At 35.7% G+C, this 16,103-nt stretch overlaps 1 protein-coding gene across 1 annotated transcript in view; it reads right to left on the bottom strand.

Moving 5' to 3' along the window:
• The window catches only part of TNNI3K (TNNI3 interacting kinase), a 282,262-nt gene that overhangs the window by 87,100 nt on the left and 179,059 nt on the right, over positions 1 to 16,103 (bottom strand). Inside the window, exon 21 of the mRNA XM_060089965.1 lies at positions 3,373 to 3,482. Within this exon, the coding sequence (XP_059945948.1) occupies positions 3,373 to 3,482 (110 nt within the window). The remainder of the gene's footprint in view (positions 1 to 3,372; positions 3,483 to 16,103) is intronic.

Genomic DNA, 16,103 nt, shown 5'->3' with positions numbered 1-16,103 from the left:
CATTGTAGTCTTTGTGTTGTAACCAACTGGATTACTACTGCAATAGCAGCCCAGCTAGACTCTGACTTCAGTGTCTTTTGCTTCTGTGTCACCCCATTAGTTCTCTGTCTTTATTGGGCACAAATTACCTGGGGTGCACGTTAAAATGCAAAGTCCCAGGCTCAATCCCAGAGATTTTGATTCAGTAGATTTAGAATAGGATCCCAGAGTCTTCATTTTAACAAACATTCCAGGGTAATGTGGAGCATATAATACACAGCCTACACTAAGAAACAATGCTTAGCTATTCCAGTGCACACTATGAGATAATTCAGTGCCTGCCTCACCACCGGAACTACATACAATTCTTTGAGTGAATAAATCCTTCGTACCAAACTCTGATGAACTTTCCAGAAGATTACTTTTATCATATCTTTCACTACTTTAGAGACAAAATATAATTGTCTAATTTCATGTCCAAATTCCCTAGTCTGGTTTCCAAAGCTTTCCAAAATCTGATTCCATCTAATTATCAGAACTTTTTCCCACTTCTCACTGTTTTCCAGCAAGCACCCTCTATCTCTAATAGGCTAGTGTTTTCATTGTCCTCTTCTATTTTTATGGGTCTTGACTAAGAAGACATGCACAGGAGACAATAATGTGTTTCAAATTTAAGGAATGAAGCAAAGACAGACATAAAACAAAGAATGAGAAGTGAAGTTGATAACCTAACAAACAATGACCAGCCAGCATGATGTTAGTGCTTAGATCTAAATATGAATTTGTTTCAAATGAGGGTCTGGTATAGCCCCTCAGTAGCTACAATGTTCCAATAACTCTCTCCCTTGTGTCTTTTCTCACAATGAATTTGCCCATGTTCTGTTTCCTTGAACTCTTTCTCTCTCACGAACCCCATTCTTTCATCAAATTCCTGTTTATGCTTATAATCTCAGCTCAAGTATCACCTCTTCCAGGAAGCCTTCCCTGACCTAGCTCTTTGTCCCCCACTTGCTAGTATTCCTTTAGCATTCATTCTCAACTAATCTTGGTTTCCTTCATCTTGGCTTGTAACTATAAAACCAGTAATGTGTTTATTCTATTAATCTCCATATAACCACTAGGCCTTAAGCGCCATTAAGAGCACATCTCCATTGAATCTCCTCACCCATCCCTGGGGCTGTATATAGTAGAGACTCAGAAAATAATTATTTAAGGAAAGAATGAAAACTAGCCATTGTTCCCTTTCTCCTCAGTACTTAGCTTACTGACTAGGTGAAGACCTTACTGGGCAATGCAATGATGACTTAGGCATGTCACATACAGAAGCAACTCAAATTTATAATGCTGAGATGGATACCACAGTCAAACCGGGAACCACCTGACTGACAAATACAAATATTGCCAGCCAGTCAGAGACTTAGCTTTCCTATTATACTTTCTCTCCATCGTCCTCTGGGAGAACCTCATCCCCAGAGCCCTGTACTTCCCTGCTTAGCAACAAGACTTTTCTACTAAGCACTCAATTTTTGACCTCTTAGTATTTTTATTTTTATTTTTAATCTTTAATAGCATTCTCCTTTGATTCTATTCTGGTTTCTCTTTCTCATTTTCCAAACTGTTACTTCTGGTACCCATCCTACCTAAAAAATGTTTTCAGAAGTGCCGATGACTTGTTTTTATTCCAAATTAAAACTTCCATGTCCCTTATCTATAATCACAAAGAGTCAGTTAATAAAAACAAAAGGGATTCCCTTTGATTGTTATGGTATATTTTAGAATAGTTCATACCCCAAGGAGAGAAGGAAATTCTGGATTAGGTGCCTGACGCTGTTATTCCTAGAAAATATGCCTGAGATTCATACTGAAAGACAAAGAAAGCTTTTCCCAAAGTATTTTAAGTCATGTTAATTTTCAAGACAATTTTCTAAACATTGAATTTTAGATAAGGGGATTGGAAGCATTGATAAGCAATAGTGATATTCATTCATTTACTCAACATATATTTTTGAACATCTGCTAGGTACAGTTCTAGGTAAGGAGGTTACAGCAGCAAAGAAAACAAAATGAACAAACAAAAAAGTCCCTGCTTTTATGGAGCTAACATTCTGGTAGTGAGAGAAGATTCTACACAAATAAATATATAATCTGGTGACTTAAATGGTAAGAGGAAGAGGTTATTTCTTCTGATATACTCAGTCCATGTTCCATAATTATCTTCCTTTTTCTTCATACGAGTTTTTGTGTATACTTGTAGGATTGGGTAATGACTTGGTCTGGTTTTGCCTTTAGAAACAGAATGGGAAATTTACTTTCTCCTTCCAAACATCTGGACTAGGGTTTATTCTATTTCTCCTTTGGTGGGATACCAACAGCCTACTTTATCTGCTCCCTTGTTGAAGAGAGGTAAAGTGTCTGGGAAGGATCAGAATCAAGGTCATATAAGAAAAGGACAACAATAACTAGGATGGTTTGGACCAGATAATTAAGGGCTATTGGGCCTTTGTATATGAGGATCTCCAGTGTGAAGAGTGTGAACTAATTCCCTCCACGTAGAGCAGAAGAATCAATGCGGGCTGATGTCAAAACACAAAGATTTCAATAGACATCAGACATACTGGCAGGGGGATTCTTAGACACTATATAAAACTGTGATATCAAGAGAGAAGTTGTGAAATCTCCTCCTTTGTCAATCTATGAGAACAAAGTAGACACCAATCTGTCTGGTACGTTTCGGAAGAATCCTTTCCTACAGACAGATGATCTGGGATTTCATTCTGGGCTTATATGACTGTTCCCCTCTACTCTCTCAGATCTATGATCATATTAATTTTTTTTCACTGTTTACATATCCAACTTTACTTATTCCTTCACTAATATTGATTCCTCCATTTAAACTCTAAATCTATACTCTTAGCTACTTTGTCATACAGCCACTCAGAGAGTTAGAAAAGGACTAGGACCAGGGCTAGCCTCCTGCTTGAGCCAGGGCTCAAAGAAGACCACTGGTCATGGGGTCTTTGCCTGCAGGCCTGCCTCATGGTGAAAAGCCCACACAAATCCACCTTGTGCCAAACTTCTTTCTTGAAAAAAGTGACTAAGTGCGGTTCAGGCATAGTTAATAAAATTGCAGCTGAGAGGAGACTGAGTCATCTGTCATACCAGGGTCTCTTACTAATCAGTTGTGAGAAACATTTCAGAATCAGAGAGCAACAGCAAAGAAATATGAGATACTCAGACTTCTTGAGGCAATTAGAGACTAAAGAGCAGAAAGCAAATCAGTCTTCCTGCCTTGACAGTCTTAAAATACACACTGAAAGTAGACTTTGGAGCTACACTATTTGTGACAGATGTTGACCATAACACATTTTCTAAGAGGAAGTAAAAATTACTCACTTCAGGACATGCATTCCACCCTCGCATCAGCAGAGATGATATGGGCTTGGGAATGGAATAGCCAATGGGAGGTCTGATATGGTGGTAAGCCATGTCTGCTGCGGCAGCCGCTGCAAACCAAATGGTCACGTCAGTCTTGAAAATCACAAATTTATTTCAAGAAACATATGAACAGACAACAAAAAAATAATTAAAAATCAATCTGTGCAACATCAGCAGAGATTCAAAGAAGCCTCTATGCTGTTTTTTCTTTTTATATGCTTAAGCAGAATAGTGGATAATATGCTACCATAAGTTTATCTTTATAATTGTTCGTTTCTTCGGTTGTTCATTCAACAAATGGTGAGCAGAGGGGATTTACATAGGAACAAAGGAACAGACAAATAGCAAGCAGCATAGAGTATGTACATGATGTTTTTGGAAGTAAAGACTGAAAGGCAGATTGGACCAGCCTATACAATGCATAAATCCCAGGCTAAAGGGCTTATACTACACATAGCAAGACAAGATGCCCCGGAACTTTGTACCCCTGAGAGCACCTGTATCACTTGGGCAAAATAGATTATTTTTTAAGTTTAACTCTGGTTACTGGTTGCAAGATTGTTGGGATTTTCAATTTTAATATTTATAAAGTAGTTACTATTTGCTAAAGTCTTGTTAGATACTCCAAATCCATCATTTTAGCTAATAGTGCTCATTGATTGAACTCTCTAGTGTTGTCTACCTGCTTGGATGTCTGAATGTTGCTCATCTCAAACTCCACGTCACTGTGTTGTGATTCTCAGGACTTCTTTGTGGATTCCTGACTGCTGATTATTTTTCTGTTCTGCAACCAGTGATTTCTGTACTTCCTGGGAAACCAAGCTTGTAGCTACTTTTATTGAACACATTTTGTATCAAGTATCATGGTAGATACATACATAAGTTCTTTTGATCCTTTTAAACCATGCATGCAAGGTAAGTGCTATTGTTATGTGTGGGTTGTGTGTGTGTGTGGTGTATGTAAGTAGTTTTTAATTTATAAAAATTTTAATAAAACCAGTAGTTGGCACAACTTCTTTTTTCAGATTTCATGCTCTCTTCAGCCATTTCACATTGAAAGTACTTTGTAAACAACACATGAAGCTCTTTTATTCCTCTGAAAAATTGCTCTGCACCCGTGGGATGCTAAAGTTTCAGGATACTGCTGCCTGTGTTCTCAACTGTGATGTCACAATCATCTGTCTATATCTTAATGACTTTTGAGATGTGACCCACAACTACTATCTCTCTTCCACCAAAGTTTACTCCAGCTAAATTCTGTTTATAGATCTGCATCCAGCAGATATAGTGAAATTATATACAATGCAACTTAACATTTTGCTTTATGGATCATTCAGAATTACTATATAATTTTGCCAAATGTAAAATTAATACTTGTTTTTCATAGAAATTTAGAAAATTAGGAGAATTAGAAGGAATAAAATCTTATTATTCAGAGGAAGCAATTGTTAAAACATTTTGAGCATTCCTTATTTTTTTTTTTTTTTTTGGCGTTACACGGGCCTCTCACTGTTGTGGCCTCTCCCGTTGTGGAGCGCAGGCTCAGTGGCCATGGCTCATGGGCCCAGCTGCTCTGCAGCATGTGGGATCCTCCTGGACCAGGGTACAAACCCGTGTCCCCTGCATCAGCAGGAAGACTCTCAACCACTGCGCCACCAGGGAAGCCTGAGCATTTCTTATATATTCTTCATATCATTAAGCTCATGTCCAATATATAATTATGTAATACTTTTTCCCCTAAATTAAATAAATATATTAAATATAAATTTAAAAATTAAATATAAATATAAAAATAATTAAAATATAAATTTTCACGTTATTAAAATTCTATGTTAACATATTTTTAATGACTCTGCATTTAGTGTGATTTACTTAATTATTTCTCAATTTCAGGTTGTTCAAATTTGGGTGTAAACACTTCAAAGAATATGTTTTTTAATATGACTTTCCCAATTTCACAGATCATTTATGGTATTTTGAGGAGTGAGTTAATAAGTCAAAGGGCACAACTACTTTAAAGACTTTTGATACATACTGATGAACACTTTTCCTAAACAGTTGTAATAATTTAGACTCTCAATAACAAATGTATGAGAGGGTTATCATTACACCTGAATCAGAATTAGGTTTCCTCATTTTATAAAAGATTTTGCTAATATGAGAGGTAAATATATCAGCTCATTTGTTGCTGTTTATATTTTGTTCTTTGATAAGTAGTGAGGCTTAATATTTTCCCAGATATTTATTAGTTATTTGTATTTAAAATATTAAGTTCATGCCCTTTGCCCACCTGGAATTTCAATATTTCCTTGCAACAGTCATCTAATTGTACAATAGTTCCAGGCTGAGGGCAGAGTCAGGAATTTCACTCCTGCTTTTGTCTTCAATGCCCTTTGTAACATATTTGCATTATCACATTTTCCAACAATTTCTGGCCACTATCAAGTACAGTTGCTGACACTAAGAAAACAAAGAAACAAAAGACTGCTCAAAACATATTTAGCAAACTTAACATGACTCACAAATATATGTTTTTTGGGTCACAAAAAGCTAGGCTTTTTAGGTTCCTTCCAGTAGCTACTCTTGACTATTTTTAATTCTTTTTGGAATGAGGTACATAAATAAGCAAACAAATAAACTGATGCTTAATGATCATTGATCTTCTAACCCTACTTTTTTACCTTATGATCAGTTGGATATTGTTGAGCTCGTACAGCTATAAGCACATAAACCGGTGTAGTGAACACATTTAAACTAATTATACATATCCCAATGGGTGGGGAGGGACTATTCATACAGTGAGTTAAACTCAGATGCAGGTGCCAAACGTGTCCTCTGAAACTCTTAGACTGTGATATCAAGTATATAAAGTTACTTGTTTGCTTCTTGGCACTGTGTCTGAAAAATCAGTTTAAGATGAACGATATTTAATTCTTCATTATTCAAAGTGGATTCTGCAAGGTCTCGGCATCTCCTTCTCCCTTTTGCTTTACGCACTCTTGGCAGTGATACTACTCATTAGCACCTCTGCCAGAAAGTGGGCAATGCAACGTGAAGGGTCATGGAATTGAAATTTGTCACCTTTGAGACTGCTTTGTCAGTCTTGCCTAAATGACCATGCTACACTAGCTGCTGGGAACTTTTCTGGTATTCCAGATTCAGGAAAGAGACTGTCACCCATTAATCAAATTTTTACCTTGATTGCTACATAAAATATGTGAAATGATTTATGTAAACGTTGGTTTCCACTTTCACAACTGAAACTTTGCTATTAAGAGAAAATAAGGATACATTTGAAAATATCAATAACTTAATATTGAGTGCCTATTATTTCTTCAGTACTACCCTAAGATAGTTATCACTAGTTTGGCAAATTTATAATCTAGATTCTAGAGTAGGACTGTCTAAAAGAACTTTCTGAAATGATGAAAGTGTCCTTCTCTTGTTTGATACTGTCGCATATGGCTATTAAGCACTTAAAATGTGGCTAGTGTGATTGGGAAACTGAATTTTTAATTTTACTTAATTTCTATTAATATAAATTTAAATTTAAATAATCATGTGTGTCTAGTGGCTTCCATATTGGACAGCACAATTCTAGAGTATAGTTCCCATTATCCTGAACGAGACAAATTAAACACAAATTTGTGAGTCAACCTCAAGGGTCTGCGTAACCACGGTGTTGATTTGTGGATTCAAGTTCTTCATTCTCAAGAAAAGAAATGAAAGGAGATTGTGTGTGTTGTCTCTCAAAAGAGGCCAGTAACAGAACAAGCATTCAATACAACATGTGTTAACCTTCATTCATTTATTCAAAATGTATTGAACATTCTATGTGAGTGAAAACAGGCAGAAAAAAATGAAGTGTTATGCTTTTCCAAAGAAATTGGTAAATGGATGAATAATAATAAAGAAATGAATTGCTGTATATTTCACTGATTTAACGGTTCAATCATAAGTTGTGAAATATGATTCTTTTTCCCCTGTAATTCCCTTTTCCCTACCATCTTTCTCTGCATTACATCTACTGTCATTTAGGTCTCAGCTTAGATGAATTCTCTCTGGATGCCCTTCCTATGGACTCCCATAGCACTCTGTACTACAATAGTATGTATTATATTAAACTTAATTGCCTATTTACTTGCTTGTCTCTGCAAATAGATCACAAGCTCCTTGAGGTCAGGGACTGTGTCTTTTCAGCATTGTGCCTCCTGTGCTTAGCACAATGACTGGCAATTAGCGGGTATTCAATAGATATGCAATGAATGAATCAATAAATGAGATAGTTCAAAATACAATTTCATTGGAAATAATATAGATCATGGTATACAGGATGCAGTACACATTTATTGTACAAATGAATGAAGATGATGGATTAATGCCAATCAATATATTGCCCATTATTATGATTTTAGGACAGAACATAATGCATAGCTATCAAGAAACACTGTAGAATGAATATAATGTTTAGTTTAATGTGAAATTAAAACATACTTAGATAAATTACTGAGATCTGGTGGCATATTTAGTCCATAATATTATCTTTTGTTCAAAACATTTTGGGAGGGGGTTTCAATAAACTGAAGCAGTATAAATACTAAGAAATGTCCTTAACTAGCATATCTGGGGGCCTAATTTTCAGTCTGTCTTTGCTTTTAACTCTCTGGGAGATCCTAATTAAGCCAATTTGCCTCTGTGAGTATTAATTTCTCTAAATGTAAGATGAAGCAGTGAGGGCACACTGTAATGGTGACAAGTGTGGGCTTTGGGGACAAGAAGCCATGAATTTAAGTCTTGACTACACCTCTTACCAGCATATGATGTTGAGCATACATCTTATCCTAATAGAACCTGATCCATGACTTATCGGTAGAATTAAAAGAGAGTCTTCATAGAGCATCTGTTGCATTGTTGGCTCTCAACAAGTGTTAGCTGTTATGGTTGCTTTAATTATTATCTACAGATCTAAAGCTCTTACTGATTCCTTTTAGTCTGAACCTAGAGAAGTAGATATCAAAAATATTATTGTATATTTTCTATTCTGTTTAGATGAGAAATCTTAGTTCTCTGTGAGGTTTCTTTGAGCATGAATACCAAGTGAAACATTGCATTGAGTTACTGCAAATCACAAGGCTAAAAACCACTTCATCTGTCATCAGTCCCAGTTTATAATGCAACGTGGCCATTATGGAGAGGATGACTATGCAGCTCTCCACGATAAACTTAATTAGCTTTATATTGCTTATGGATAAATTGGTACTAGCTTCTGAATTCCTAAAATAACTTATCACTTCCACTCTTAGGTTTTATAAAAGTAAAAAAGAGAGCAATGAAGTACAATATTTTGTTTGTAAGTTTTGACTAAGATAAAATTGCCAGAATTTTTATTCTAGTTGGTGTGTATGTGTGTTCTAAAAAATACAATTGATTCTACTTCATAGTTTTTAATGGGCAGGGCTGTGGTGAGACAAAGCAAGTGCATTCTACCATCCCAGCAAGAGCTAAGACACATTCTTTGTTAAACTGACACTTTTCAATGATGTATCACCAGAGCATACAGCATGTGAGAGAGACCATGAGATTGCAATCTTGAGATTGTACTAAGAATGGCTTAATTTTTTAAACCACATCCCATTCTCATCACAGACTGTCAGAAGAATAGATTAATTTGCACCATTGTCTGTTCTCATTGCAATCTTTGTCAGTGTAATGAAGTATTGGCATGTTAATATCAGCTATTTTCATAGAAATATCACCATCCGTTGGACCGATTTGATCTTTCCAGTGATCTGTGTAGTGACTGGCTGGCATTATTCTTCTCAGTGATAAACTGATAAAGATGTCAGCATAGTAAACATAGGATTTCAGAACTTTAGTTCACTCCTATTTTCCTATCACCTGTCAAAGCACAGTCCACATCATCAATGTGCTTATGCCCTTTGAGGGTATTACATGTAAGATGCTTTAGGATCCTAATTATATACGAGCAGAACATAATCACCTAATATTAAGCAGGTGTAGCAAATGCAAATGGCTATAAATATATGAGAGCTGTGACATAACTGGGTCTCTAAATTACATTAATTCATATTTTTTAAAACCACATGTGACACACAAAATGTCTGCAAGCCATATTTGGCTACTGGACTGCAGTTTGCAACTCTGAGGTAAAGCCTCAATATGAAGTTTCCCCAGAATCTGGCTAGACTGAATCGGCAGATGTTCTTAATTTGCTGCCATGTCCCAGACTTAGAGTCTGGCATTAAGGAAACCCAGGACACCAAGTTGAGTCTCCTTGTGAACCATATGGCACCACACATGAAAACAAAAGGAAAAGAATAGGCTCTCTTCTTTGGCTCCAAACTATAATCTGAAAGTGATCCACAAAATTGGGTACCTGGTAATAAGGGAATGGGATTGGATAAAATATAGACTGATGGATTAATTCATCCCAGATTTCTTCTTTAGTTTTTCATGAGGTACCAAAGGAGACAGGCCCAGGAGAGAAATAAACTATGGGAAGCAGGTGCTGGTTTCTTTTTAAAAAATGTATCCAGGACAGGTCTTGTTTGCCAGGTCATACCAGCTCCTTTTTCATCTTGTCCAGTTCTTTTCTCTCTGCTTGACTTCATAGCTTGGCTCCTTGCCCTCCTCTCTTCCTGTATCCATCATCCTCCTGCTGGCTAAGCCAGAAGCCTGGAAGTCCTCCTGGTCTCCTCCCTCTCCCTGGTGCTTCCACCTCAATATGTCCGCAAGTCCTGTGAAAATCTCTCAAAACCAGCCCCTCCTTTCTCTTCACTACCTTAGTTAAGATTTTATACATTCTCTTCTAGATTACCTGGTTTCCTTGCCTCTGTTTCAAACTTCTCCAATCCAGCCTTTGCTTTGTAGCAAGAGGGAGCGTTCTAAGATAATAGAGTTGTACTATTGTCCTGCTTAAAATTCTGCAGTGACTTCCATTGTTGACACAGAAGACCCTTCACCATGTAGCTCTAGCTTTACATTTACAGCACGTATCTTGCTGCTGATTCCCTTGTATTCTCTGATTCATCGTTACTGAAAGACGTGTGAATCTCTCATGCCTCTGCACCTTGCCCAGGCAGTTTTCTGCCAGGACACCTTCACCATCTCCCCACTATTTACCAGTTAAATAGTACTCATCTTTTAAAGATGCAGTTCAGGTATCATCTGCTCTAAGAATCCTTCCCTGATTTCCTTTCCCACCACCAGTCTGGGCAGGAGAGCCCTCGAAGGAGCAGCTGTTGTGCTCTATGTTTCCCTCTAGCTGGGATTTACTCCGCTGACTGTACTTTTCTCATGCCGTCTCTGCACTACAAGGGAATGCCCTTTTCGTCTTTGTTTTCTTGCACAGTTCCTGGCCAGAACTGTGAATGGCTTAATATAATAATAATAGCTAATATTTATTGAGTGCTTACTGTTGTCAGACATCATTCCAAACCTTTGAGGCAGGTCCTACTAGTATCCCTGTTTAAAAAATAAAGACACTGAGGTACTGAAGTATAGCTTGGTTAAGCAGTTTGAGTAAGCTTGAAGACTCATGCTCTTACACTTATGCCAAGTCTCTTTAGCCTGAAAAATATTTTCTTAAAAATTGAGTTAATTGCCAATATTTAAAAATCTTTCGATTTCTGAACAAACACACAGAAATTAGTTGATATGGCAACAGTGAGCAAGCATCCCTATACTTCTTTCATGGCATTGTTTGGCTGGAGCTGGGTAGCAGCTGTCCCCTTGAGTCAGAGCATGTGATTTCCTGTTCATCACGTTATCCTGCATCAAGTGTTTTCTTGCTTCCCCTGATCCTGTAGGCGTTTGATCTTGTGACCCTTGGGATGGTGAATGTAATGGATTTTTCATTTTTTTCTAAACCTGAGATTATAAGGCTAATTTGAACATATACTATGTAAAAGAGACCCTAACTTCAAGTTCTTCTGAAGGCATACTCATCACTTTCATAGGAGTCAATGCTAATATTTGCATTCTATTTATATATTTCACCCAGGAGATAGAATTCTGTTAAATCCAGGAGGATAAGCCATGTGTAATGTTGCTACTCCCGTAATTGATAATCCTGTCCCACACTGTCATCATGGATTTGTTGCTCATTGTAAATGGCTAATATGTAGCTTATATTGAATCTGATTCTTCACATAATTTATTGCTGAACATTTGCTAGACTGCCTAACCACTGTGATGGTATTAACAGCCTCCGTTCTTGATGCATGGTAACTGTCCAACTTTAAAAAATTCAGTGTCTATCATGAACAAACTCTTTTGCCAATAAAGTACGATAAATTCCAATATCTGAGATATTGGATTCAAGTTATTCTTAGGCAAGATATTTAACTGTTTTATTATATAATATTCTCCCTCCAAAAAGAGTATATATTCCTGAGGGCCTGTGAGAGAGGGAATCTTTATCTTTTTGAACTATTCATTTTATAATTAGTCAAGGGTAACAAAGTAGAGAAAATTGCAAGGACACTGCACTTAACTGAATATTGAAGAATTAAGGAAGATATTTTTGGAAGAAGTAATATTTAAACTAAGGCCTAAAAGTAAATTGGAGTTAGTATGATGAAAAGTGGGGAGAAGTGTGTCTGACAAACAACTAACGTGTGCAAAGACACAGAAGTGAGAGGAAATGTGTGATGTTGGGGAAATGAAATAGTTCCCTGTGGCTGAACATAGAGGACAGGCTGCAAGTGGCAGGCAGTAGACCTGGGGAGGAAAGAAGAAGCATAACTATGGGGGCTTTGTAGATTGTTTTATGAAATTTTTTTAATCTTAAGAACAAAGGAAAAGCATTGAAGACTTTAAGTAAGGGGAGTCAGATAATCAAATTTGAGTGTTTAGAAAGCTAAATGTAGTTATAGTATGGCAATTGGTGAAAAAAAGATGATGAGCAAAACTAGAGACAAGGATACCATTTAAGATACTGTGCAGGATTCTACTTGTGAAATAAGGAAGTAGCAGTGGAGAGCAAGATAAGTGGATAGATTTGAAAGATATTTAGAAAGTGGGATTGAAAGTAAGAAAACAAGTGAAAAGAAAAGGAAGGAAGGAAGGAAGGGAAGAAAGACAAAAAGGAGGAAAGAAGAAAGAAAAGAGGAAAGAGAAAAATTAATGGTGACTTTGAAGTTTTTATATGGGCTCCCTGGAGAATGAGAACTCCACTCAAGCACAGAATCATAGGAAGCCTCGACTTTGTATTACAGTTTGCTCTTCCCTTTCATCTTACAGTTGCAGAGAGATTTCAATTTACAAAGTTCACAGAATCATCTCATTTGATCCTCACAGTAATCTCTGTGGAGTCATCATTAATTGCACTTACCAAAGAAACTGAGCTTGTGAAAGAGCCCAGAGGCCAGAGGAAATGCAACACATTCAAGGAAGCAAGGAAAGAAGGTTTGGAGTGGCTGGAGCATAGAAAGTGAAATGGTATGAGCAAGGTCAGAGATACTGAATCATGTAGAGTGTTGCAGGACATATTAAGAATTTTGAGATTTAATCCTAAGAACATGGGAAGCCACAGATCATTTTAAGCAATGGTCACATAATCAGGTTTATGTTTTTAAAATATCATTTTAGTGGATGTGTAGAGATTGGAGGGGAAGAGAAGAATAAAGGGAGAATGATCAAAGAGCTATTGCACTAGTTAAAGTGATAAAGATGGCAGTTTGAACTAGAGTGGTGGTGGATAAAACTTTAGATGTAGATACGGGTATATACCTCACCAATTCTATTCAGTATTGTACTAGAAGTCCTTGCCTGTGTGAGAAAGCAAGAAAAAGATTTAAAATACACACATATTTGAAGAAAGAAATAAAATTTTCTTTATTTATACATGACATAATCATCTATGTGCAAAATCCCAAAGAATGTACAAGAAAGCTACTTGAACTGATAAGTTAATTTAGCAAATTTGTAGGGTACTAGGTTGTTATTTAAAAAATAATCGTGTCTCTATACTAGCAAAACACATTATACATTGAAATTAAAAAAAAAAATCATTTAAAATAGCATCAAGAAACACAAAATTCATAGAAATAATTTAAAAAATATATGTGTAAGGTTTCTATGATGAAAACTACAAACACGCTGATGACAGAAATCAGACCTAAATGAATGGAGAGACATACTATGTTTATCAGTTGAAAGATTCAATATGCATAAGTTGTAAATTCTTCCCAAATTGCTCTACAAATTCACTGCACTTCAATCAAAATTCCAACAGGCGTTTTTTTGTTTGTTTTTTTTTTTGTGTGTTTTTTTGTAGAAATAGATAAGCTGGTTCTAAAATTTATACAGAAAAGCAAAAACCCTATAATAGCAAAAACAATTTTAACAAAGAAGAGCAAAGTTGGAGGATTCATAATAAATGATTCTGAGATTTACTATAACTTATCAATATATTGTAGTATTGGTATAAGGGTAGACTTATATCAATGGAACAGAATAGAGTCCACACATATGTGGTCAATTAATTTTTGACAATAGCACCAAAATAACTTAATGATAAAGGAAAATTTTTTAAACAAATCATGATGAAAAATTGGGATCCATATTGAAAAATAAACAAATAAATTAACAAAAGGATAACAAACTCAACTTTTACCTTGTACTGTTAAAAAAAACTCTAATAAATCTTATAAATATAAAATCTAAACCTACAAGATTCCTGTGAGAAAACACAGGAGAAAAACTTTGTGATCTTGGGTGTGGCAAGAATAATTTAGACAGGATTCACAAAATTAAAAGTTTGATAATGTAAACTTCTTTGAAATTAAAAACTTTTGCTCTTTGAAAGACATTGGTAAGAATAAGAAAAGGCAAATCACAGACTAGAGAAAAATACTTGCAAAACACATAGCAGATGAAAGATTTTACCTAGAATCTAAGAACTCGTTAGTATATAAGATAATTTGAGCAAATACTTCACCAAAGAAAGAGATATGAGCAGCAGATAAACACACAAAAAGATTATCAACATTATTAGTTATTAGAGAAATATAAAATAATACCACAATTATTTACCATTATATATCTACTCAAATGGTTAATATTTTATTTTAAATAGACAATAAAAAAGTGCTGGCAAGGATGTGGATCAACTGAAATCCTCATACACTGCTGGTGGGAAGTCATAGTGGTACAAATGCCTTGGAAAAAATCTTACCATAAGATCTAGTAATTATCTCTTATGTATTTATCCAAGAATAATGAAAACATCCACACAAAAACCTGAATGGTTTTGGCAATTATATTCATAATTGCCCTAAAGTGAGAATAACTCAAATGATCATCAACTTGTGAGTAGATGAATAAATGAGGTACATCAACACAATGGAATATTACACAAGAATGAAAAAGAATAAATTACCAATAAATGTACTAACATGACTCTATTTATATGACATTCTGGAAAAGGCAAACCTGTAGGGACATAAATCAGATCAGTGGTTGCTAGGGGCTGGAGGTGGGAAAAGTGAATTGATTCCAAAGATGCATGGGGGAGCCTTTTGGAGTGATGGAAATGTTCTATATTATGATTGTAGCTGTGATTATACAATTGTATATATTTGTTAAAACTCATTGAAATGTTAGTCTAAAATGGTAAATTTTGCTACATAAGTGATACTACAACTTATACTATATAAGTTAAACCTGATTTTTAAAAATGACAATTGCAGTAGTTTAAATGATGAAGATGGTGGCTTGAGCTAGGATGGTGGTAGATGACAGTAAGTAGTAGGTAAATCCAAGATGTCCTTAGGATGTAAAATCCACAGGAAGAGGTGAATGGATTGACACAGGAGGTGAGAGGAAAGGAGACATATCTCTCTCCTGTGAAAATACTACAATGTGTCTAGAATTACAGTGGATTTTTAACATACACTCATAAGTCTTACCAGAAAGCAAATTCTAAGAGGTAGAGAGATAGCAGCAGATCAGAGCAAGACATTAAAAATAGCAATTTTGGTCCAGTTCAAAATAGAGTCTTCTCATCCACCCTATAATAAGGGCCAGATCTCATCATTTAAAACCATGAAAGCATATAGAGAAAGGTTAGGACAATTAAATAAAGAGCATATAATTTGTGAAAAGTACTTTGTTAGACACTATGCAGAGTGTAATTAAAGACCATATGGTTATTAGGGGGAAAATGCCTTGAATAGACAATTTGAGTTATGGCTTTTCTCCGCACATGAGTACTAATAAATATTGTGATCCTGGTTAAGACTTTGAACTTGTGAGCATCCACATTTGTAAGATATGTCTTTCCCTAACATCCCTTTTGACTTGATCCATCTGATATATTGTGATAGGGTGGCCACTCAAGAAGCTTACAATATAATTCATTTAAAATTTATTTATGATTTAATTTGAAAACAACTTTTCAAGCATGGTAAGTTCTGGGGATGCAAAGTCAAGGAGTTTTTAGACTCACAGTGGATACAAGTAAGTAAACAGTGTGACAGTGCTGTTGTATCTACAAGAGCAACCCAAATAAAATAGAGAAAGAGATGCAAATAAAATTTACCTCAGATATTTGTACATTTTTTCCTGTGATTAGATTCCCTACCTCTACCTTCTACATGTACACAGAGTATCATGTATATTATCAACAACAAAATTATAGGCTCACTCACAAAATCCCATTTTTA

Source organism: Mesoplodon densirostris, chromosome 2 (assembly GCF_025265405.1).
Source record: "Mesoplodon densirostris isolate mMesDen1 chromosome 2, mMesDen1 primary haplotype, whole genome shotgun sequence".
NCBI lineage: Eukaryota > Metazoa > Chordata > Mammalia > Artiodactyla > Ziphiidae > Mesoplodon > Mesoplodon densirostris.
The sequence above is the reverse complement of the archived record's forward strand: the minus strand, read 5'-3'. Positions and strand labels throughout refer to the sequence as shown.